This window comes from Sphaerodactylus townsendi, linkage group LG07, assembly GCF_021028975.2.
Source record: "Sphaerodactylus townsendi isolate TG3544 linkage group LG07, MPM_Stown_v2.3, whole genome shotgun sequence".
Classification (NCBI taxonomy): Eukaryota; Metazoa; Chordata; class Lepidosauria; order Squamata; family Sphaerodactylidae; genus Sphaerodactylus; species Sphaerodactylus townsendi.
In genome coordinates, this window is record NC_059431.1 from 12,118,534 (window position 1) to 12,142,408 (window position 23,875).

General features: G+C 48.4%; 1 protein-coding gene across 1 annotated transcript in view; it reads right to left on the reverse strand.

The window, feature by feature from the left end:
• Positions 1 to 22,638, reverse strand: part of SMAD7 (SMAD family member 7) — a 52,955-nt gene extending 30,317 nt beyond the window's left edge. Inside the window, exons 1-3 of the mRNA XM_048503915.1 lie at positions 21,129 to 22,638; positions 18,392 to 18,445; positions 7,954 to 8,028 (exon numbers count right to left, since the gene is read on the reverse strand). Coding sequence (XP_048359872.1) covers positions 7,954 to 8,028; positions 18,392 to 18,445; positions 21,129 to 21,885 — 886 coding nt within the window. The 5' untranslated portion in view covers positions 21,886 to 22,638. The remainder of the gene's footprint in view (positions 1 to 7,953; positions 8,029 to 18,391; positions 18,446 to 21,128) is intronic.
• Positions 22,639 to 23,875: the final 1,237 nt, after the last annotated feature.

Genomic DNA, 23,875 nt, shown 5'->3' on the forward strand with positions numbered 1-23,875 from the left:
AATATCTTGCTGGTCTCTCAGGAGCTGCCGGATTTGAATCTAGTTCTTTTTTAAAAATTATTTTTACATAGCTGGATTGCAGGATGCAAATCTCTGTTCCTCTGGCTGGGGTGTTTCTGCGTTTCTCCGATCTGCTCGGCCTGTAGTTTAAGCTCTACTCAAAAACAGATCCAGGACTATCTCCAAAATGCCACCTGCCCCCAAACCCCCATTTTGTAGATTCCTCCTTCCTATGGAAGGAAATAAGAGAGAGAGAGGGAGATAGAAGCTAGAATGAAGTGTCAGAAGCCAAGAACTACATCGGAGCGCCTGCCAAGAGCCAGTGTCTTTTCACTCGGTTGGCTTGGCTACACACTGCTCTGGTCAGATGATGTGTGAGGGAAGTTTCAATACTCTTGGCTCGCCAGGCAGGCGGCCTGCTTTACTTCAAAGACTCCACACTGCTGTCATCTTACCGTTAACCCCTGATAACCTTGTCCCTTTGCAGAAAGACCCGGGGTTTTCGAGACAAGCCATTTAAAGTCAAGCACAAGCTTAACATATAAGCACATTTCTATTAAGATTTCTGCAGCAACCTTCTCTTTGTTGCACTGATAGTCCGGAGAGATCTCTGAATAAAGGGTTGTTTTGTTTTGTTTTGCAAAGCTTCACTAGTTGTTCAAAGAAACCGATGCTGATTGCAATTAAAAATACTGAATTGTGAATAAATTGTGGGGGAAAAAAGACACTCTTTTAAAAAAAAAAATCACCTCTCCGAGCTGACACAGATACCAGGAGGGATCAAAAGGCATGCCGAAGCATTCCAGTCCTGTTTGCTATTTCGTAATAAAATGGTAGCCAACTTTCCCTTCAGAGCTGTTCTTGTAGCAAAACATACGCTGAAGCAGGATTAAAAGCATTCAGTCAACGAGATACGCCTTGAAGTGCTAGCTTGGGATTAAACATAGGAGATGATTCTTGAACTGAGACAAAATTAGATTTCTGCAGGAGAAACACCCGTTTCAGAACTCCTTTAAAAAATGTTAACATTAATATATACTGCCCTCACTTACCCTCATCCTCAACTGCCCTCCTTTGTCTCAAGTAACATCACTACATACCAGATCCAGACGGCTTTGCAACGTCACCCTGTTCACTGCATGATTTGGGTGGGGCTCCCATGGAACTTACGGCCCAAATCAAAGTGGGGGCAACGGCAAAGGGGCCATTGCTTTCACCTCCTGCATGTGAGCTCCCAATGGCACCTGGTGGGCCACTGCGAGTAGCAGAGTGCTGGACTAGATGGACTCTGGTCTGATCCAGCAGGCTAGTTCTTAAGTTCTTATGTTCTTAAAGTGACATCTGGAGGTGGTGTGAGACTTGCGCCAGTGGATTTACCTGCCCGGGCCCTCCACAACGGCCAGATGAGGTGAAGAGTGACATGTCAGACTTCCTGTCCCCCACCCACCCACCCCGGCTCTGCCAGTCAGCTTCCACCCCAGTTTTGTCTCCCCGAACACTGGTGTCTTTTGGGTGGCACTGAAATGGCCCCATCCCTGCCTGCAAAGGGCTGTGGATTGCATTACCCAACTAATGACTTCTAGTGTGGCATCTGGGAGACCCAGGCTCAAATCCCTACTCTGTCATGGAAGTTAGCTGAGTAAGCTTGGGTCAGCGACACATTCTCAGTCTAGCCTACCTCATGGGGTTGTTGTGAGGAAGAACTGGATGTAAGCCGCTGTGGGCATTGCCTAGGAAACAAGTCATGGTCATCTTTTGCCTGTCTTCCCCAATTTACCTCTAACTTTCTTTCTCATACAACTCACAGTAGATACCCAGGTACCCCTTTCTTTCTCAGGGGATTTATTAGTAGGACGCCATCGGTATATCTGATACTAGGACGCTGCATTTTAATGGGGTTGGTTTTAACATATATAGAGCCACTATTTAATGATTTATTTAAATCTCGATAGTATTGATTTTATTTTGTGCTCTATCTATTTGTTTTGTTCACCGCCCTGAGCCCTCCGGGGAGGGCGGTTGTTTTATTATTATTATTATTATTATTATTATTATTATTATTATTATTATTATTATTATTATTATTATTATTATTATTATTATTATTATTGATGATGATGATGATGATGATGATGATGATGATGATGATGCATACGTAGTTTTTATGAAAAATATGTTCCTGCACAACCAACAGCTAAACACTCTTGTTACAAGCAGAAGATGCTGACGAAAATTCAAATGGAGAACTTGGCACTTAATGCAGGTCTGTTGTTCCTACGTTCCTCTGCTTGCAGCCACTGAGTCTCTCTGGCTCTTTAAAAAAACAGTAATTAGCACAAATAAAACACACAGCAAGCAGACTACGAGGCATTTCTTATTGGCACTTGGACGCTGTCTTGTCCGTGGGAGTGTCGGAGAAAGGAGGAGGCGGACAGTGTCCATCTAGCCTGGGAGGGCAGTCGGCGTGGCTGCCAGAAAATGTGAAAATATCCTCTCTGCTAGGTTCTCAGAAGCAGCTGGATCAAAACATCTTCCAAGAGGAGCCTGCCTTCCAACGAGGGCCCGAACAGTCCTGCTAATGGACTGGGCCTCGGTCCAAAATCCAATCCAGCTATGCATAGCCTTGGGCAAATTGTTCTGTCGCACGGTACGATCCCGTGTGGTAATTCCACTGCTTATATCCCCTGATTTCAGAGTAACTTTGAAAGCATGTTCAGGTTGGGATCTGCATTTAATCTCTCTGTGTGGGGCTGTCACATTTGAACCCAGGCAGGATTCTTGAGGCGAAACCGAGCGCTCCAGATTGGGACAACTTCCAACACTAGCGATCTACCCCGCAAATTATTCTGGGGTCCACAATATGGGAGTGGGGGGAGGGTTTGAGAGGGTGGGTTTACCGTAAGAGAAAAGAGTTAAGAGATGCAGCTTGACCGGAGACCAAAACTGATTTCCACTCCCTTCCTTTTTCCCCTCTGCTTTGAGATTGCCCCCTCCACCCCGTTTAGCCTTCGGGAAGACCTCCCCTTTGGAAAACGAGAGTTAAACTAGATCCCAGCAAGACAACTTGGCCCGTCGGTCCAGGTTTCTTCCCCCACACCCCTCCATCGAAGGCCTTCCATTTCACCCCGCCTGCCTTCCCCCCCCTCCCTCGTGCAACACGGAAGGGGGGCACTGCCAAGTGAATTAAAGGTCATCCCTGGTGGAACTGGTTCCTTTGTGAGGACCCCCATGGGGATTAAGTTTTCACATTCAGCTCCTTTATATTTTGCTCACCCCGCCTCTCCCCCCCCCCTTGCTCTTTTTCTTCCCCTGCCAAAAGAATCAAGTCACTGGCTCCAGCCATCCTCCCACCCAGAACTGAGCTTCATTCATTAACTGGAACCGCTGCACTTCGGCCAAATCCAGGAAGGAAAACAGCAAACACAGCAAGTGAAAGAGAGACTCAGATTGGTTGTTTTCGAGGGGGAAACACTTGGGCCTCGTCTCTCTCTCTTCCCCCCCATCCCCCCCCCCCCGTTACTCTCATCATCGCATACCGGCCTGCCTCCCACATCCTCTCGGCAACGTTCCCCCCACACCTCCGCCATTCATCAAGGAGAGTACTTTTGGCCACATGAAGGGAGAACGAAACAGTATTTGTAGCTGTAAAAGGCATCCCCTTTAAAGAAAACACCAGGCCTCTCTGCAACCTTCGGCAAAGTTGTGCATACATAAATCCCGGTGCATGCGCGGAACGGGGTCTTTTTCTCAGGGTTTCAAGAATGCCCCGTTTTGCAGACAAACGCCTTTTTAAATTAGAAGGAGAGGCTGCAAAACCCCTGGGAGAGTTGGCTAGCAATTGCCTCCTCGTGCCTCCCTTGATCTACATTCCACCAAACTGCCTCAGCTTCCTAAGAAATTCTCATTTCCCCGTCTTAACTGGCTGGGTGGCGACAGTCAGAAACAGACCAGTCTCGAACAGAGACCGGCAAGAGCCAGCCTGGAGTAATGGTTGGAATATCAGGCTAGGAACGGGAACTCCAGGTTCAAAAATACCTGTTCTGCCGCTCTCTCACTCTAGCCTACCTCGCAGGGCTGTTGTGGGGATAAAATGGAGGAGAGGAGAAAGATGTAACCCATTTCGCGTTTCCGGTGGGGAGAACGGCGGAGTACAAATGATTTAAGTCAGTCAATAACCGTGCTCTGCCCCGCTTCAGAAAGTCTTCAGTACAGGAGAGCCGGGTTTTCGCACCAAAGGGCCTGCTAAAGCTCCTGCCACAGGCCCCACCCTCGGGGAATTGTTGCACAGATGTGCCATCAGACAGTTATTGGAAAAAATTAAAGCTAGGGAAACCTTTTTATTCTACTGAACTAAAAACTGCCAAGAAGGATATCTAACAACAGCCCAAGAAACAAGAATTCTATCCTATGAGAACAGCAATGTGAAGATGAGACTGCTTTTTGCTGAGACATACAGATAGATTTCCATATCTAAAAAGGTGCCAGAGCAATGATTTTTAAGCTCAATCCATGTTTTCCTTAGGAGAAAGCAAAAAGGCTGGTTTCCTTTTAACTCAGCCATTTTTTTAAAAGGGAATGTTGTTCCCCCATTATAAGTTAGATAAGTTTCTGCAACTTCTCCCGGAAGAAACAGCAACCAGATAATAGATTCATTCATTGCTCAAATGCACCATCTAACTACCTAAAACTCCAAGTGCACCGAGAGAAGAAAAGGCTAGAAGGTCTACAAACCCCTCTGAACCATCCCAACCAATCCTAAACCACTTCCAGTCTCGAGGATTTCAACAGAAAAGCCAAATATGTGCTCAGATCTCTCCCAGTGAAACAAAGCGGGGCTTTTAAAGATACTCCCCTTCAGACTGTCCTGTTGGGAAGATTTTTAAGAGGCTCAACTTCTCGGTGCCCAACAGAGAATTATTAGCAAGCCAGGCCAAATTCAAAACAAATGCTCCTTTCCTTTAATGATGTATGCATTGTGGGCAAAGCTCTCTCCCATCCACTTCTCATTAAAATCTACTGTTACATGACGATGCAAAAACACACGAGCAGACAGGGACTTTTAAGAGACTCCCTCCCAACCCCAAATTCTGGTGCAGCAAAGTTAAAAACTCTGAAGACATGCGGGAGGGGGGGTATCTACTTTAAGGTGAATTCGGGGGCTGAATGGAACAATATGAACCTTTATGGAAACCAGCTCCTTTCTGAGCTATGAGACAAAATTTAAAGCCAGCTTGAAAATTAAACAACACCCAACCGCCAAGGTCCCTTTCTCTGCTTCCCTTTCTCCCTTCTGCTCATTTGATTAATTCTCATTAGGAGCGCTGAGCAAACAGTATCCTCCCCTCTCGAATAACACAGGCCTGTATAAGTTACTCTAAAAGGAAAGCAAACAAGACTCACTTAAGTACAGCCAGGCTGAATGCAATTCCTGGAGAACTGCACAGGCGCAAACCAGAAGATAGAGAGGAAGAGAGCCTACATGTTTTGGACGTTCCAGTCATAGGGCAATGAACTCAGTACAATCATCCCACAAAGCATAAATCAAGCAAGGACTCCGTGGCGAAGGGAGAAAAAAAAACTACCTTCCCATGGTACACAAGTCTAGACAAGTATTTTCTTGGCATGAACGAGAAACGCCAAGGGTCTACACTTAGCAGAAGAGGCCTTTCTCAGATGTTCACGCTCGTAGTCAGTCCGACTGACTTTGATTTTGCGTCGCAACTGTGACCGAGACTGCAGCCGGGAAAATTATAAACAGGTCAGGGAGTAGAAGAGGGTCTGGGGGAACAAGGCGTCCCTCCCTGGGTGAAACTGTGAGCCGACGAAATGTTTTGCACCCCCTCTCTGGCGCTCAAAACCAGCCTGAACTTGCAACCCTGGAAAAACACACACGCAGACGCGCATAGAGCTTGCTAGCTGTAGCACACCCATGCAGTGGACAGTATATAATTTAGCTCTCAAAGCATAAATCACGATCAAGACGGTGCCCTCAGCTAACTGCCAGCGAGTCAGCTAACTGCCAGCGAGTCAGCAGCCTTCCTCTAGCACAGGGGTGGGCCTACCTAGGGTGCTCCAGATGTTCGTGGACTACAATTCCCATCAGCCCCTGCCAGCATGGGAATTGTAGTCCACGAACATCTGGAGCACCCTACGTCGACTGCCCCTGCTCTAGCATCACAACTGTGTCTCCACCGTGGTAGATGGATATGGGGCTCGCTAAATCAGAAAGGGAGCAGAGGTGAAAGATGCCCCAGCTTCTCCTAACTCTTCTATGTTGCTACATAGAATAGTTCTGCCACATCACAGAACCAAACAAAACTATTCTCCCACAAAATTGGGGGGCTGGGAGAGAGACAGCTGACACACGTACCAGCTCAAAAGTGTTATGTCTGTAGAGCTCCTCAGCTACATTAGCAAAATCCAACTATGTGGTAGTTACCAAAACTAGGTCAACGCCGGGCAACGAGCCACTTATGAATATGAAATAATTTTCCAGCCCTGCAAAGGGCCAATGCCTACAGATCTGACGCTGGCGTCTACCAGACCCGGCTATTTCTTCCTGCTCTCACAGTTCAGCGTCAACTTCGATGAAACTACCTTTTTTTCCCCTTCCTTAGCATGATTTTTGCATTGGTCAAGCAGCAGAAATGAAACTGACTTATTTATGTGTTTGTAGCTTGCCACCAAATGCTGCTTTTTTCCCTTTCATGTCACACGTTTTTTTCTTCATTTGGTTCCAGGAACATTTTCCCTTCAGGTTTCCACTGTTTTCCTGAGCACTTTAAACCAAGGTGGTTTTTCCAGTCTGTTTCCCAGCCTGCTCTCCTCAAGCATGTGTTCATGTTGAAACGAAACGGTTTATATTTCTGCGTCCCACTAAATTATCTGGCCCTTCTCGACACTCTGTGACATCGCCCAACCTCCCCTTCAGGCATTTTCTCTTGCCCCTCCATTTTCAAAAGGCGTTTTAATTTTTTTTCTCTTTGCCACATCAAACTACAGATGTAACATTGAGATACAAACTAGCATGGTTGATTGGATCAGCTTCATCAATTTCACAATAGAATTTGCAATGTTAAGGTTCAGGAAGACCTACAAACCAGCATGGTCAACTGACTCAGTTTCGTCAATTTCAGACAGAACTTCCAATCTTAATGTTCAGGCAGAGAGACAAATGAGCATGGTCAATTGGATCAGCTCTGTCAATTTCATATCAAACAACAAATGTAATTTTAGGGCAGAGAATGATTATGAAACGTAACTGCCCATCAAATTTGGCTGAAAATGTGGTTCTTTGTGGGGGGTGGGCCACTTCTTTCTGTTTTTTTTCAGGTAATGGTCCAGGAGTTGTTTTGGTTTACATATGGATTAGCAATTCTCAATAGTAGATATGGAAGTGGATACATTTTTGAATTACCACTTCAAAATGTAACTGCGCAGTGACACTAGAGCGCCTGCACAAAAAAGGGGGAGGGGAGGATTGTTCCGCGTCACTGACGATATCTAACCACCATCAAGAATATGTTTGCAGCGGTAGCACACAGAATAAAAACAACTAAAACGACAAGGGGAAAGAACACCTCAAAACGACAGGGGAAAGGGCATGCGCAGAATGATTTCGCAGAATGATTTCTGTATCCAAGTCACAAGGTTTGACCACTGGGAAAATCTGTGGCAAGCTGCGCATGTGGAAAAAGGCCTTATATCTAACCTGAGTTCCCCTTGGTTCTGGCAACCTGGCAAATGCAACTTTAAAGAAAAGGATGTAACTATTGTCCAAATCCTACCCTACTAGTCAATAGCAGGTTTCCTTGCCAATGTAGGGCTCCATTAAAGCTGTACCAGAGATACTCGCTTTGCAATGTTGTGCGATTCTGCAGGATCCGAGCTGCTCTTACAAACTGTATTTAAAACGTATAATGATGCAAGTACGAACAAAACCCTGTTCCTTACCTGACAGCCCCGCAGGGGCCAGATAATTTGTTCCCCCTGTCTCAGTGGAGGAAGGCACAGAGTCTGGAAAACTTGCTGAAACAGAAAAAAAAAGGGAAACGAATTAAGAAAGAAGAACGTTGTGCCACTCTTTAAAATGCAAAAACAAAGCAGCTCGCTGCAAACAATGTCTCCAGACAAACGAAGCACATTCCACGGCGTTTACCAGGAAGTTATTACTAACTGTCTGCACAGAGACAGCGTAATTCTTCACGATACATCCACCCTAACTCATCACCCATGTCTAGGTTCACTTAATCACATTTGTCAGTGAGCACAAGATTACAGGCTGGCTAGAATCTTCTCTCTCTCTCTCTCTCTCTCTCTCTCTCTTACTCTCTCTCCCCCTCACCCCCTTTCTTTGACAAGTTGGTTTTCAGTTTTTGCTAGTCACTGCTTGCCAAAATCCAGGTTGCCATCCCAATGATGTAGATCAGAGGTGTCAAACTCACGGCCCTCCAGATGTTATGGACTACAGTTTCCATCATCCCCTGCCAGCTGGCAGGGGATGATGGGAACTGTAGTCCATAACATCTGGAGGGCCGCGAGTTTGACACCTAAGCTGTAGATCAAAAAGGGAGTCTGGGTTATGGCTCTCTAGAACTGAGTGGAAAATACAGACTGAGATGGAAGGATAGGTTGCAGACTGCCAAAGAAGCATTCCAATATCATTTCTTCTTTAAAAAATCCCATTTCTGTATCATTTAGTAGGGACCCAACCACATTTCTGCCTAATGCTTACCATTCTTTCCCCTATAACGCATACCCACTTTCCACTGCTGCCAGGGTTTTACAACAAAGAAACCCGGTGTAAAGAAAACTATGATTTTCAGTAATTGAAGTTTTTCTGGGTTAGACACTGTGGCACTTCTGACAATCTGGAAGCAAAATGGCACGCAGGGAGGAAGGAGAGAAGGTGGTAGGAACGATGTGAGTCCAAAGCCCATTCCGAGAATAGCTAAGCCACTGATTTGGCTATGACGGGCCGCTGAATACGGAACACTGAATATGCATAAGAACCATCTTGTCATAGTATTAGTGTACCAGACTGATGCAGACATTGTTTACAACAAATGCCTGTGGTGTAAGAATATTTTTAAAACAAAACACTTCTTTGCCATCCTTTAGCAGCCAACTTATGACAGCCCCTCACGGGATTTTCCAGGGTAGAGACAAGCAGAGGTAGTTTGCCATGCCTGACTCTGCAGAGTGAGCCTGAACTTCTTTGGAGGCTTTCAAACACAGTAGTTTGCTTCTGAGATCTGACGCTGTTGGGCTAGGCTAGGCCATTCTGGTCAGGGCAGGTGAACAGAGGTGGTTTGTCATTACCTGCCTCTGCACAGGAACCCTGGACTTCTCCACCAGCCTCCTATCCAAATACTAATAGGAGCTGACCCCACTTAACTTACACCTACCTAAAAATCAAATTTGCCTGCCATTTTCCCCTTCGGAACGCCTGTCTTCAGCTCACTCTGAGGAGCACAAAAGTTAAGTTTCTCCACAGGCCTGCAGAGAAGGAATGGCATGGATTTGAATCTGCGCCTTTCCTGTCGAGCTCGCTGTGCCAGTTGCCATTGCTCAGTGCACCTCGCAAGGCTGTCGTGAGGAGAAAATGGGAGTGTGGGGAGAACCAGCTACCCTTTCGTGAGCAGTTTAGAGCCGTGGTGGCGAACCTTTGGCACTCCAGATGTTATGGACTACAATTCCCATCAGCCCCTGCCAGCATGGCCATGCTGGCAGGGGCTGATGGGAATTGTAGTCCATAACATCTGGAGTGCCAAAGGTTCGCCACCACTGGCTTAGAGGAAGGGAGGAGCGTGGTGACTTCTGGTGGCGTCCAGCGCCCAACCCAGAATATGTACACTTCTGCTGCCAAGTTTCGTAATTAATCTGAGGTTTAGGAAAATTCTAAGGCCCAGATCAGCATTCCCTGGCTTTACCCATGAATGCAGCTAGAATGAAGACTGAGACCCCAAATAAGAACTCTAACAGCAGGGGACATTCTTTAAAACGACATATTACACAATGTAAAGGCAAATTAAGGCACAATACTGAAGTGTTTGTGTAAGACTTTTCCAAAGTTCTTGACAAACACAACTTGGAGCCGGGTTTGTTTTGCCCTCTAGACAGCAGCGCGTTCGGCACCAGAACTAAACAATGCATAAAAGTTAAAATTCCCAAGAGCTCCTCGAACCCACAAACTCCCACGCTATTAACGGAATCGGTTTTCAGAAGAGGACAGAATGCGGCGTAAACTGGAGCCAGGATCTTGAAACAAAAATCTAACCCCGTTAAAAGTCCAGGGCAGAAGGAAAGGAAATCAAAAGCCAAACTGACTCCGCGGCTGACCTTCACCTGCTGGCAGAGCGTCAACTTCGCCTTCGGGGATACGAAATTTGGGTAAGCGGTTCCCAACACAGGAAAACATGGATGGGAACGCAAACATACACACAGAGTTGCCCTCCTCTCCACCCACCCGCCCCTCGAAGCTGTTTTTCAAGAACTCATTCTTGAAAAGATAGGAAAAGAACACATGTATGTGTGCGTATGAGACGGCGTAATCTCATTTTATCAGAGTCAAGTATAACCCTGAACAGGAATATACAGTTTAACAGGATACACTTAATCAAACTGGAAACAATAGAGCAGACAGGAAACTGAGTTACTTATGAAATGCCGCATACTATATACTTTCTAAATCTACACTGTTTTCTATGTTCTAAGGAAATAGTTTGCTTTAAAAAAAAGGGGGGGGGGGAGATGAGAACTGTTTTTAACTAGACAGGTTCCACTTTGCATCTTCGCCTAATTTCAAATGAGAAATTCCTTAAGATTCCCAACAGCCTTTTCACGGACACAGTAAACTTGAATTTGAACTGTATTCATTTCAGGCAGTTCGAATGACAGACTGTATCCTACACACACAAATCCCAACACACAGATCACCGGCATGCCACAACAATTGGAACTTTTTCTTTTCGACACCTACTTTTTCCATATGCTGGACAATTTTGGGATCAAACGGAGCCGCCATATTTGATCCCAATGGCCCCGGCCTAGACATACCACACTCATGAATTTCCCACCCCATGTTGAAATGGTATACCTGTTGCTTCATACCCTTTTCTACCACCCGTTTCTCCCCCCCCCCCCAAATTTGTGGCTTTCCCTCTCAAGAATCAAGGAAAGTCACGATCAACCCCTTGCTTGGCCAGATGGGCTTTTGGCCAGTCACTACCACATAGCCCAGTGGTGGCGAACCTTTGGCACTGCAGATGTTATGGACTACAATTCCCATCAGCCTATGGCATGGCCAGTGGCCCATGCTGGCGGTAGCTGATGGGAAATTGAAGTTCACATAATATCTCTGAGAATACTCAAGGTTCGCCATACTATATAATAATCCTACTCTTACAGGGTCATTATTATGTAAAAACAAGATGATCTCCCCCCCCCCATAAAAATACATTGTTCACTGGGAGAAGGGTAGGAAATGAATGACTAACAGACATTATACCATTCTACAGCACTTTTCTTACACCAATATGGCAATCAAGAAACAACTAGGTTATACACGCCTCTGGTGAACATCTACCAATTCCAGATAGTGCCAAATTACAGCTGACCTCTGGCCTCATGGGATTTTCAAGGTAAGACATGAGCAGAGATGGTTTGCCATTGCCTGCCTCTTGAGTCACGACCCTGGTCTTCCTTGGTGGTCTCTCATCCAAGAACTGACCAGAGCCTATTCTACTCAACTTCCAAGATCTGACAACATCAAGCTCACCTTGGCCAATCAGGTCAGGGAACAATCCCTTATAGTACACTATTTTTTTAAAAGTGACTCGGCGTTCATCTCAGTGGGACACTAGGGCCCATCCGGAACTACTTCTGCAGTTGGAATCACACAGTTTTTTGAAATAGCTTTGGTTCTGTTCTTCGAAAGCTGCAGAAAGCGAAGGAATGTTTATAAGGACCTCATTCATCTACTCCAGTAGTTCCACTGCAGGTATAATTCATATGCAAGAAATGTGCAGCACACGCAATGCCAGACCATTTCCTTGGCGAGGCAAAATCAGGCGCACGCGCACTCTCTCTCATATGCATACATTATATTTTTATACATACACACCGTACAGATACTATTATGTACCACAGCCTTGAATTCTTGACACAGTTTTGCCTTGCAAAGGCTGGTATCACACTGTGTCGTTTGATAGACTTAGCTTCCGCAAACAGCCCATTACAGACCTCAAAACACAGAGAATTTACACATTGTCTCAAAGGGAATGTTTCTCCTTGGAATCAGTTCACACGTTCAGCCACTACCAATCTGACAGAGAGAGCAATCAAGTGTGTGAGGGAGGAAACACATGAGTATGAGAATGAAGTTACCTGTGCGGTTTACCTGTATAATTCACAAAGGAAATTCAGAACTCACATTCACCCCAATCTTCCCTATAATATCCTGCACCCTTCAAACATGAAAGAACTCAAAACCTAAACTTATCTTTGCTAAGCGGCAGTCACACCTTCTATAATCTCTCTGTAAAACTGCCTTAATAGTATACATCTGTATATTACCTTTACCCTTAACCTTTATTGGCATGCAAGAATTAAACACAAGGCTTTAAAATCTGCTTGGTTTACACTGTTGATCTCTCAATCTTATAGTTAAGGAGAGAAATCTAGTGACTGTCTTAGTAACAAATGGGTTAAAATCCACTGAAAAAATGGGTCACAATTCTCTTGTCAGATAAAGTGCTACATGAGTTTGTGAAAGGATGAATTAAAATTTCCCAAATGTTTGCATAAAAGCAACCACGCAAAAGCACATGCTGAATGAACAGTTTCTATCTCCTTCAAGGAACAAGGACAGAGCCTATCTTTAGATGGGATACTGGTGAATCTTTCCTGGAGGATAACATAAGGTAATGTGTTCTTTCTGGCTAATGAGAAGGCATGTCACTGTAGTGGGGAAACTAAGTTATTAAGATAAGGGGCTAGTGATCTGTTTATCTTATCAGGTTGGTGTGAAGGTAAGTCTCCCACGAAACCAGTTCATTTCCATTACATCTGTTGATGCTGAAAACACAATTCCCAAGTCAAATTCTGTGGAAAGCAAGGCAGATTTCCAAATGAGCATCAATTCCAAATTTTAGGCACCTAGAAAACAGATGGACCTAAAGCTACATCAAATAGTATTTCTATCAACCTCACCCAATGTGAGAAGGATCTATACAACTTAAGGCATGGACATCGAGTCCTAGATCACAAAACTTTACAATATTTGATCTGTTGAAGGCTTTCGCAGCCTGAATCAACTGGTTGTTGTGGGTTTTCCAGGCCGGGCAGCCATGGGCTGTTATAGTTTTTGCTCCTAAACTTCACCCGCATCTATGGCTGACGTCTTCAGAAGCGTGTCACAGTGAGATGTATTTCTCCACGTGGCACAGCCACAGAAACACATCTCGCTTCAGAGGACATTCCTCTGAAGATGCCAGCCACAGATGTGGGTGAAATATCAGGAGCAAAAACCAATACTCCACGGCTACACAATACGGAAAACATGAAACAGCAGGTTTACAATACTTGTTACTAGCTAAAGGAAACCCAAATGCAACATCAGAGACACAATATCCATTGATATAAGTCACAGGTGTCAAACTCGCGGCCCTCCAGATGTTATGGACTACAGTTCCCATCATCCCCTGCCAGCATCATGCTGGCAGAGGATGATGGGAACTGTAGTCCATAACATCTGGAGGGCCACGAGTTTGACACCTATGATATAAGTATTCCACATTTAACAGCTGGAAAGTCCTCCAAAAACTGCTCAAGAACTAAGTTGGAAACCACAATGACACTGTTCTAATTTAACGTGCTGACCCATGGGCCCCTTCCGCACATGCAGAATGATGAACTTCCAATCCGCTTTCACAACTGTTTGAAAGTGGATTTTGTTATTCCGCACAGTAAAATCCAGGTGCAAAGTGCATTGAAAGTGGATTATTCTGCATGTGCGGAAGAGGCCTAAAAGAGAACAAAGGTGTTTTCAGTGGCACTGCCCCAAGTATCAGAAGACATGGCATCCTCCTTTCTTCTTAAAAAAGAAGATTCTTAAATCCAGCTTCTCTCATGACAAGTGCTGGCAGAGTTTATTCCTTCGCCTGATGTAATATACATATAGGGTCCTGGATTTGCCCAGTAGCCAAGGCAGGAGAAATCTGACCTGTCAAACAGGTCCTTTACCCAGGAGGAGTTAAAGGCAGCAAAATTTGCAACCATCAGACGTCTAGATGTAAACCACGCCCATGGATACTAAGCTGACAGACCTGTATTTAGTCTGTGACATTCACTCTTTGGGGCGGCCGACTCCCCCAAATGTGAAAAGAATGCCGATAACACAGGTTTTTAAATCAAAAATATATTTTTTAAAAAACTGAAGGAAGCTGGAAGTTTTTTCCCCTTCTCTGGGCCTCCAAAACACAGTTCTAAAATGTCTCCCTATATGTCAGTTCAAAACATTTCGTTAAAAAAATTAAAGCTAGATTATAAAACCGTGGTGGCGAACCTTTGGCACTCCAGATGTTATGGACTACAATTCCCATCAGCCCCTGCCAGCATGCTGGCAGGGGCTGATGGGAATTGTAGTCCATAACATCTGGAGTGCCAAAGGTTCGCCACCACGGTTATATAACAAGGGTCCAAAACCTCAGCTTCGTCATCCAACCCAAACTCTGCAAGAAAGTATTTTCTATTATACTTGCTAGACAAACACCGACACTATTATAGCAATTCTGCTCCCACAGTTGAGAAACACCTACCTCCTCCTCTGGCCTGACGAAGAATTCTGTGTGACTCCAAAAACTTGCTTAACTCTACGGCAGCCCCAGCTAAGAAAGCCCAGGAAACTATCAGAACTTATTTCTCATAGGGTCTTGCTCATCAGGCTGACAATACTCAGCAACACCCTTTCAAGATTTAGGGAAATGGAACTTCACAGCAATTTTAACCATAAGCAGACACTGAATTCTCTCTCTCTCTCTCTCTTTCTCCCCTCACAATGGCCTTCATTAAACAGGAAATGATAACAGGAGTCAACCACCTGCAATGACAGACTTATGGGGTATTTTTGTCTCTCCACGTGCTACAATATTCAGAGTTCGACTGCCAAACGGCCTTGGAGGTAAGTAACCCTTGCCTTTTCTTTTAGATTTCCGACTGGCCCCATTAATCACTTCCTATTGGCTAATACAGAGAACTTTCCCCCTTTCAAACCGTTCAAGTCCTGCGGCTTTTCTGTTTACACAGTTTTTGCTACCTTATGTCAACACTTACTAATGAATAAATATATCACTCCACAAACTGAGAATGAGCCCCTGGAAACGGCCAGCTGGATATTTAAACTCTGCTAATAGATTTATCCTAGCATCTTTGCCGGAAACCAGACGCAAGCCCCCTTAACCATTCTATCCCCAACACCTCTGCAGCTGCCAGCCACTCACAAACCCTTCCCCAAGTTTGCCTCTTTCAGTGCATGTGAGACATCGTATGTGCAACAAACAAACAAATAAAGCCTTTTTTAAAAAAAAAAATCAAGAGACTCCGACCCTAACCACCTTTACTTGGAAAGTAAGAGCCACCTATTTCAGAAGTTCTTTCCAGGTAAGGAATATTCATGACCTTAGAATACAGAGGTTTCAAAGAAGCATTCTATTCTCCTTTGGAGCCACAGTTTAAAGCACAGTTTTGTGTAAAGGAAACATGAATTCTCAACTTACGGGTGGGAAACTGAGGCTGGGAGAAAGTGAGGAGACCCAGTGCACAGAGATCTGCTTCCAGGTCTGTGAAGGTCAACATCCAAGGGGAATCCATCAAAAGAAATTGGTTCAAATTCCATCTCCAGGCATAGGGAAGGGAGATCCCGGGAGATCTGTTTCCGGAAGTGCCAGATCTCCCTTCCAAAAGTGACCCACAAGTTCCACATACCATTTCCCCACCCTGCCCGAGTGGAGCACTTGGGAATGCCACTGGGGAATGGTCAAACTCCATATGTTTCCCATACAGCCCTCAACTCAGTCTACTCATAAGAATGTAAGAAAAAGCCTGCTGGATCAGACCAGAGTCCATCTAGTCCAGCACTTCTACTCACAGTGGCCCACCAGGTGCCTTTGGGAGCTCACCTGCAGGATGTGAAAGCAATGGCCTTCTGCTGCTGCTGTTCCTGAGCACCTGGTCTGCTAAGGCATTTGCAATCTCAAATCAAGCAGGATCAAGATTGGTAGCCATATATCGACTTCTCCATCATAAATCTGTCCAAGCCCCTTTCAAAGCTATCCAGGTTAGTGGCCATCACCACCTCCTGTGGCAGCATATTCCAAACACCAATCGCCCGTTGCATGAAGAAATGTTTCCTTTTATTAGTCCTAATCCCCCCCCCCCCAAGCATTTTCAATGCATGCCCCCTGGTTCTAGTATTGTGAGAGAGAAAAATTTCCTTTCAGAATAACCCAATCCTTGGACCTGTTTCTTGGTCACACCGGAGTGTGACAAAAAGCCGGGGCTCTGACTCTCCAAAACTTATACCCCAAAAACCTTATTTGTCTCCAAGGTGCTACTGGCCTTGAATCTAGCTATTCTACTTCAGACCAGCAGGGCTATACTCTGAAACTGAGAGAAGGTTCAGGAACTCACAAGTCTCTGCTACAGCCACCCATAAAAAAACTCTACCAGGAAGAAAGACAGGCCATTAGGTGAATATTCTGGTTTTAATGAAGCAGCCTAGTCTAGAGTGAAATCATATTCCACCCCTTGCAACTCATTTGCTTAACAAAATGTTTAACCTTCTTGCAGAGACCATACATCTGTACTGGTCACAAATCCTGGGGGAGGGGGGGGGAGTCCATTTTAAAAGCGAAGACCATCAAGATATCAAGACAGACACCATAAAATTAAATGCAGAAGCGAGCTTAATTCATATGGGGGGGATGCCATAGCTGAACCCCGATTTCCTAAAACAGCAATAGTAATACCTCAATAGACATTGTGCTTTACAAAGTTTAATAACCAAAGAGATGGCAGACTCCCTGCCCGCGAGGCGCTTACAGTCTAAAAGACACAGGAGCTCTTTTTCGAAGCTGGAGTAGTGACTCTTTGCACAGAGAAACCAGTTCCTTCCCAACTTATGAACTCACCAAATCTTTTCAATGGGGAAAGAAAGGCAAGTGGGCCTCTCCAAAGGAATCTATTTTTAACGGGCTTTAGCTCGCTCCTTTGCCATCAGGATTTAATCAATGAAGGCCGCTACTCTTCAATCTGCATTTCAGCCCATTAATTTTCAGGAGAAACATGAAGCCGGGCTCGTGGAATTTTATTTCCCTCCCTGTCGGTTTCATCCACACTTCCGATTTCCCCCCCCAATCCCTCTCCTGCTCTCTTGCTGCGAGGGGCACTCAACTCTCTCTCTCTCTTCCACAATGCAAGCGCTATTTATCTAGCACAGGGTGAGCCCGCTGCCAGCCAAAAAGTTTATGCAGACAACCGCAACAGCATTTGGTGCCAGGCTCGAATGGGCCCTGGCAGAATGCCACCCAATTAAAAGCAACAAGCATGCTGAGGGAAGTTGTGCTAAAAATGTCTGTGTGCCCCCCTTCATGCATTTTTAAAAAAAAAACTGTTTGTGCCCATGTTACAGGAGTTGATGCAAAAAAAATTAAAACACAGGCATTTTTAGACACCCACCTGATGTGAAATTCACTCCTAACCTGACCAGCCTTTTGCAAAAATCCTAATTTCTCGGTGTATTCTTCTGCTGCTAACACCATGAGCCAAATGCACGGTTGATCTGTCACCATGTTTTTGAAAAACAGAAGAAGCTGTTATGCCGGCCTAGGAGATCGCCTCATTGAATTAGCTAGGATTACTTCTGAGTAAACACCCACCAGGAGCCAACCGCCAGTGAGGAAAGCATTTGTTTTCCAAGTCTGGGATATGGATTCAGGTAAACCTGGACTGACCCCCGGCAGAACTTCCTTTCAAGCCTTTGCAGTATCTTGCAAAGTTGGGAAGGTTTTCAAGAAACAAAAAGGTTTACAATCCCCCAGTCCACACTGACTTCAGAGTAGATCCCACTTATCTTAATGGGGTTTGCACACAATTATCCCTTTAGGAGACCTACTCCAGCCAGCAGAAAACACAAGACCCGAGTAAACCAGTGGACCAGTCTGGTTTCAGACAACCAGAAAAATAAAAAGCAAAGTAAAAAGGGTTTTTTAGAAATACAAGGAGTGTGTGGGATACATCCCCCTCCGAGAAAACCTCTGCCTTTCTTGCTTTCCCGAAGTCCCCAGATTCTCAGGTCTGTTTCTAAACAAATTTTTAAAAAAACTTAACTTACCAGTTGGTTTGAGAAAATCCATTGGGTATCTGGTATAAGGAGGAGGGGGCGACTCTGGAATTAGAAAAGAACAGAGAAAATAAATGCAGGGCCATGAGAAAAAAAAAGAGGGGGGAGGGAGAGAAAGATAGGAACTTATGATAACAGAGGCATTCTTGTAGCAATCCAGTTTGTCTTTAGCTCTGGGGGTTGGAGGCAGGGCAGCTCAGCGGCGATTGCCTTGATATTTAACTGTCAGATAAACAAAAGGGGCCGGCTGGCGCCAGTCTCTTTTGCTATCTGCTCTTCTGGCTGTCTCGAGAGCGAGGCCTCCTTGGCTGGGCTGGGCTGGAAATGGTGCGGCTCTGGAAATCACCCACTGATCTCGGCTCCCTGATAATCCCAGCAAACCGGCCTGCATGCACACTTAACATTTCACAGAGAGCCCAGGGAAAGGGGGGAGGGGGTGAGCAGAAAGCCAGGCTCCCATTTTCCCCCCCCCCCCTTTCCCCTCCAACCTCTGAACAGGTTTCCCCCCCCCCCAGTCCTTCTGCAGCAACCTATGCAAACTGTGCAACGCTTTTTAAAGGAGTGCAGAAGTTTATCTGGGGAGGGGGGCGGCTTAGAGCATGCTCCTTCCACCCCCTCCCCCAATAACAACAACAACAACATGAATTCATTGTTATGGTGTTTAACCAGTAATAAACAAGAAAAGTATTGGATCAGTTGCACACCATAAGAAAAGAATATTGACATTAGAGAATCAAAAACATTCACAACCCCCCCCCCCCCCCAAGACAAGTCTTCAATAAGCCTCTTTGGAGACTTATGAGTGGTCACCTCCCCAAATCTTGCAAATTAGATTGCATGGAAGCTCTTAATCTGGTTTCTCAGTTGAGACCTGTCTGTCTTGGGAGCCCCTTCTGGGAGTGTATCTCCAGCATAGCTCTCAGCGCCCCTTCCGCATGACAAAGGGGCGCCTATGAGGGGCTATAATAACAACAACAACAATAATAATTCATTGTTGTGGTCTTTAACCAGTAATAAACAAAAAATGTACTAGATGAGTTGTACCCCAGAAGCAAGGATATTGACATTAGAGAATCAAAAACCCCCCCCCCCCCCCCCCCCCAAAAAAGACAAGTCTTCAATAAGCCTCTTTGGAGACTTGTGAGTTGTCCCACACACCCCAAACCTTGCAAATTAGACTGCAGTGAACACCCCCCCCCACACACACACACACTACACAAAGTTACAGTTTTTTTGTTCAGAAGGGAAGGAGCTTGTTAGACAGGGGAGGAATTGAAAACATACCAAAGCAGTTACCTACTTTTTTTTGAAAAAAACATACAGGCTTTGAACTTTTTAAAAGAACTTTTTGAGCAGAGTATTTCAAAGAAGATCTCTCTCTTTCTCTCTTTCATTCACTCTCCCTTCTGAGTTTGGAAACCCAAAAGGGTCCTTTGCCCAAAGGAGGAAAGGAAGTGGGATAGGCCCCTGATGTCTGGGAAGTATGTTGTTTTCTTTTTTTATGTTATAGCACCAGAGAAATACTGAGAGGGGAATTATTGTGAGGTAGTCTTGGGGGGTGGGCATTGCTCTTCTGCAAACACCTTCAGCCGGCTGGAAATTTGTATATTAAAAAAAATCAAAGATCTAATGGGGGGTTGCTGGTCTCTCACACTTTGCTGGGGTTTCTTTGCACACTTCTAACTCTGCAAGGGTCAGATCCGTGCCGCTGTTTGTTGTAGGATCCTGGCAATAACCTGGATTATTTTGAAAAGTTCCCAGCCGGGGAGGCCTGTCAGCATGAAAATGGGTGTTCCGCCACCTTCTCCAGTTCTGCCTCTAGCATAAGAACCGCAGGAACCAGACACACACCCAGACTTGGAGAGGATTTTTTTTTTTTAAGGGCTGTCCAACACTGTGGAAAACTCCCCCGGGCTTCTTTGCAAGCTAAAATTAAAACTCTCCCGGGGAATCTTTTCCCCCCCTCTCTGCAGAGAAGCATGCAGACATAGGCGGGCAGCCCCAAGGCCTCTATGGCTTTGTGGGATAGGGGGAGAAAAGTTTTAAACCCAATTAAAATGTTTTTTTCAAACAGTCCGACAGACCTAGAAGGGTATTATGACCCCTTAAGATGGAAGCTGGTTGGACCAGAGAAAATTCTCCAATGGGACACTGTCCTAACAGAACCCCCATCGCCAGAAGTGGGAAGGCCTGACTCCCGTGTCTGTTCAGACAATCCCTGCTTCCACCCGTGCAAAACATCCACACGTGGAATCCACACTTTGCAAGATCTGAACTGTTTGGAAGGTGGGGAAGAGAAAGGTGGGCTAGAAGTCGGGATGCTTCATCCACACGTGCAATGAACCCGCGCAAGATCCTGTGGGGAGGATGGAGGGGGGGGGGGGAGAAAAGAGGGCGACTGAAAGGAATCCACACGTGCAAGACCCGAACTCTGGAAGAGTGGTTAAGGGAAGGGGTCAAGAAGTGTCACCAGCCACCCGGCTTCACCCACGCGTGCAATGCAGAAGGGTCTTTGCAAGATCCGCACTCTTTGGAAGAGGGGGGCAGAAAGGGGGTCAGGAAGTGTCACCAGCCACCCGGCTTCATCCACGCGTGCAATGCAGAAGGGTCTGTGCAAGATCCGAACTCTTTGGAAGAGGGGGGAAGGGGGGCAGAAAGGGGGTCAAGTGTCACCAGGCACCCGGCTTCCTCCCCACGCGCCCCCTCCCTTTGGGGGGGCCCCGCTTACCGAGCTCGCAGAGGCGGCTGAGGTGGTAGGGGTTGCAGCAGACGAGGTCCGGGTGCGCCTTGCCGTAGGACTCGCAGCCGGGCAGGCGCTTCACCTCGGCGCAGTGGCGCAGGTCGGGCCAGCGGAAGACCTTGGCCAGCAGCAGCGGCAGCGGGTACCAGTGCGGGCCCAGCTTGGAGTCCAGCTTGGCGGGCAGCGGCAGGCAGGCGGTGCGGGCGGCGCCGCGGCTCTCGACGGCTTGCAGCAGGCCCTCCAGGTGCCGCTCCTTCAGGCGCTTCAGCACGGCCTGGGTCAGCGCCTTCAGCTCCGCCTCCGAGCCCGCCGGCGCCTTGCCCAGCTTGGCCGCCTTGCCCAGGCAGCAGCCCCCTCGGCCGCCACCTCCATGCGCCCGGACGCCGTCCGCCGCGCCCTCGGCCAGGTCGCCTCCTCCGCCGCCGCCGCCGCCGCCTCCTTCTTCCCCGCCGCCGCCGCCGCCGCCGCCACCGGGCGCGCGGCTCCGCCAGAGTCTCCGGACGAGGCCCGAGCGTTTGGTCCTGAACATGCGGGACGGCAGGAGGGATCCCCGGCTAAGAAGCGCGCATCCCGTGCGCCACTCATGAAGGATCCGCGCGCCGAGTCCGGGCAGCCAGCAGAAGCAGCCTGAGACGAGCAGCGGGCACAGGCGCGGGCGCAGCAGGGAGCCCGGGGGCGGCCGGGGGGCGGCGGCGGAGACGGCGGCTCCTTTGGGGGGTGCGCCCGCCAGAGCCAGCTGGAGCATACGCCGCTCGGGGGGCCCGGCCCGGGTTCGAATCCTGCCGCTGCCCTGCCTGGCTCTTCTGCGCGCGCCGGCGAAGTTGCAGTCGGTCCAAACCCAAAGCACAACAATCCTGGCGGTTCTTTAAAAAAAAAAATGGGGGGTGGGGGTGGGGGTGGTTAGGAATTGCAAGGGACAGGAGGCGCCTCTTTTAGCCACCCTCCGGGAGAGGGGGAAAAAGCCCCCGTCCAGAGAGCCAAACTTCGAGTGGAAGAAGGTTTGTCTTGGTTAATAAATAAGGAGGGGGGGGGGACGTCAGCCAGGAATTTCTGCCCCCCCCTCCTCGGAGGCCGAAGTGCTTCAAAAGTAGGTGTAAAATCCAACCAAAAGGGAAGGTGGGGAAAAGGAGGGGGCGGCCTGGCGAACGGGGGGTGGGGAAAGCAAACCCCCCAAGTGCCGATCCCTCCAAAAAAAAAAACCCCAAGAGGGGTCCGGATCTTTCCGGGGGGGGGGGGAGAGAAAAATCGAGGGCGGGGGCCACAATCCGCAGCAGGCAGGCTCGACGCGTCTCGGCGGACTCCTCTCCTCCGGCTCCCCGCGTTGCTGGGCTCTTCGTGTGTGTCGCCTCCCCGGCCGGGCTGGCGTCGCGGCTTTCCAGCGCGGGGTGTTTCCTTCGCCGTTCCTCACTGCCCCAAAAGAAGAGCCGGGCGGGCGGCGAGAGTAAAAGTTCTTCCCCCTTTGCGATCTCTCCACCCCCCGCCTTCTCTTCCCCTCCCTCCTCCTCCTCCTCCTCCTCCTCCTTGCAGGAGGGAGCGAAGAAAGCGGGCGGCGGCGGCGGCGGCGGCGGCGGAGGGGAGGGCCGGGCGACCCCGGGCGAAGTGGCGCTGGCGGCTCCTCCTGCCCTGCCGGGCGCTGCGCTCCTCTCCAATCCGGGCTCGTCGGGGCGGCTTCAGAGGGCGCCCGGCCGGCCTGCGGTGCTGCTGCTGCCTCCTCGGTGGCCTCCTTGCAAGCTGCGCATCGCCCCTCTCCAGACGCGCCCGCTGCGGGGGGGAGGAGGAGGAGGAGGAGGAGGAGGAAGAGGAGGGCGGGGAAGAAGCAGCAGGAGCCGCCGCTCCGCCTCCTGTCGCCGCCGCTCCGCTCCCTCCTTTCCCGGCCAGGGCAGCAGGAGCCCGGCCAGGCGGTGCGCTCCGGAGGGCGCGCGCGGCTCTCCTCCTCTCCTGTCCTCTCCTCTCCGGCTCCTTCAGTCCGGGCCGCCTCCTCCTTCTTGCCTGCCTTCCCCGCAAGGGCGAGCGGGTGGCGGGGCCGGGGTCCCCCCCCCCCCCCGAGGGCGAGCGGCACGGCCGGCGGCGCCTCTCCGGTGCAGGGGGGCTGGCGCTGGGCTCCGGCCGGGGCGCGCTCCTCTCCAAGCGCCCGGCGGCGGCGGCGGCGGCGGCTCCTCCTCTCCAAGCGCCCGCCTCCCCCCCCCCCTCCGGCCTGCCGACTGCGCAGCGGCGCTGGCCTGCCCAGCCAGGCAACCGACCCCCCCCCTCCTCCTCCCTTCCCCGGCCGTCCCCGCGCCTCGTCACGTGGGCGTCTAGACACCCTGTCGCTTTTTTATTTTGGCAGGGAAAAAAAGAGAAGGCGATTGTGTTGCGCAAAGGAGGAGGCATCGGGTGGCTGCGAGCTATTTTTTTTCCGCCCTTTCTCTCTGCCGCCTCCTCCTCGCGCTTTAATTCCTGGAGTCTGGGGCAGGCAGGGAGGGAGGAGAGGGGGGGGGGCGGTAACATCAGGAAGAAGACTGGCCATCTCGGGGGCGAGTTGAAAATCAATCGGGGGGTTTGTGATTCCTAAAGGGCATGTGGGGGCAAGATGCAAGGCGGGGGGGCAGAGAAGGGGCAGGAGGTGAGGGGTGCTCAGTCGCCCGGAATAGCCGGGGCGTGCTGCCACGCGAATCGCCTTCCTACGACTGCTCCTTAGAAGTTCCGGAGGCTTTTTGCAGGTTCTGCTGCGCACGCCCAGTTCCCCCAAGTCAGTT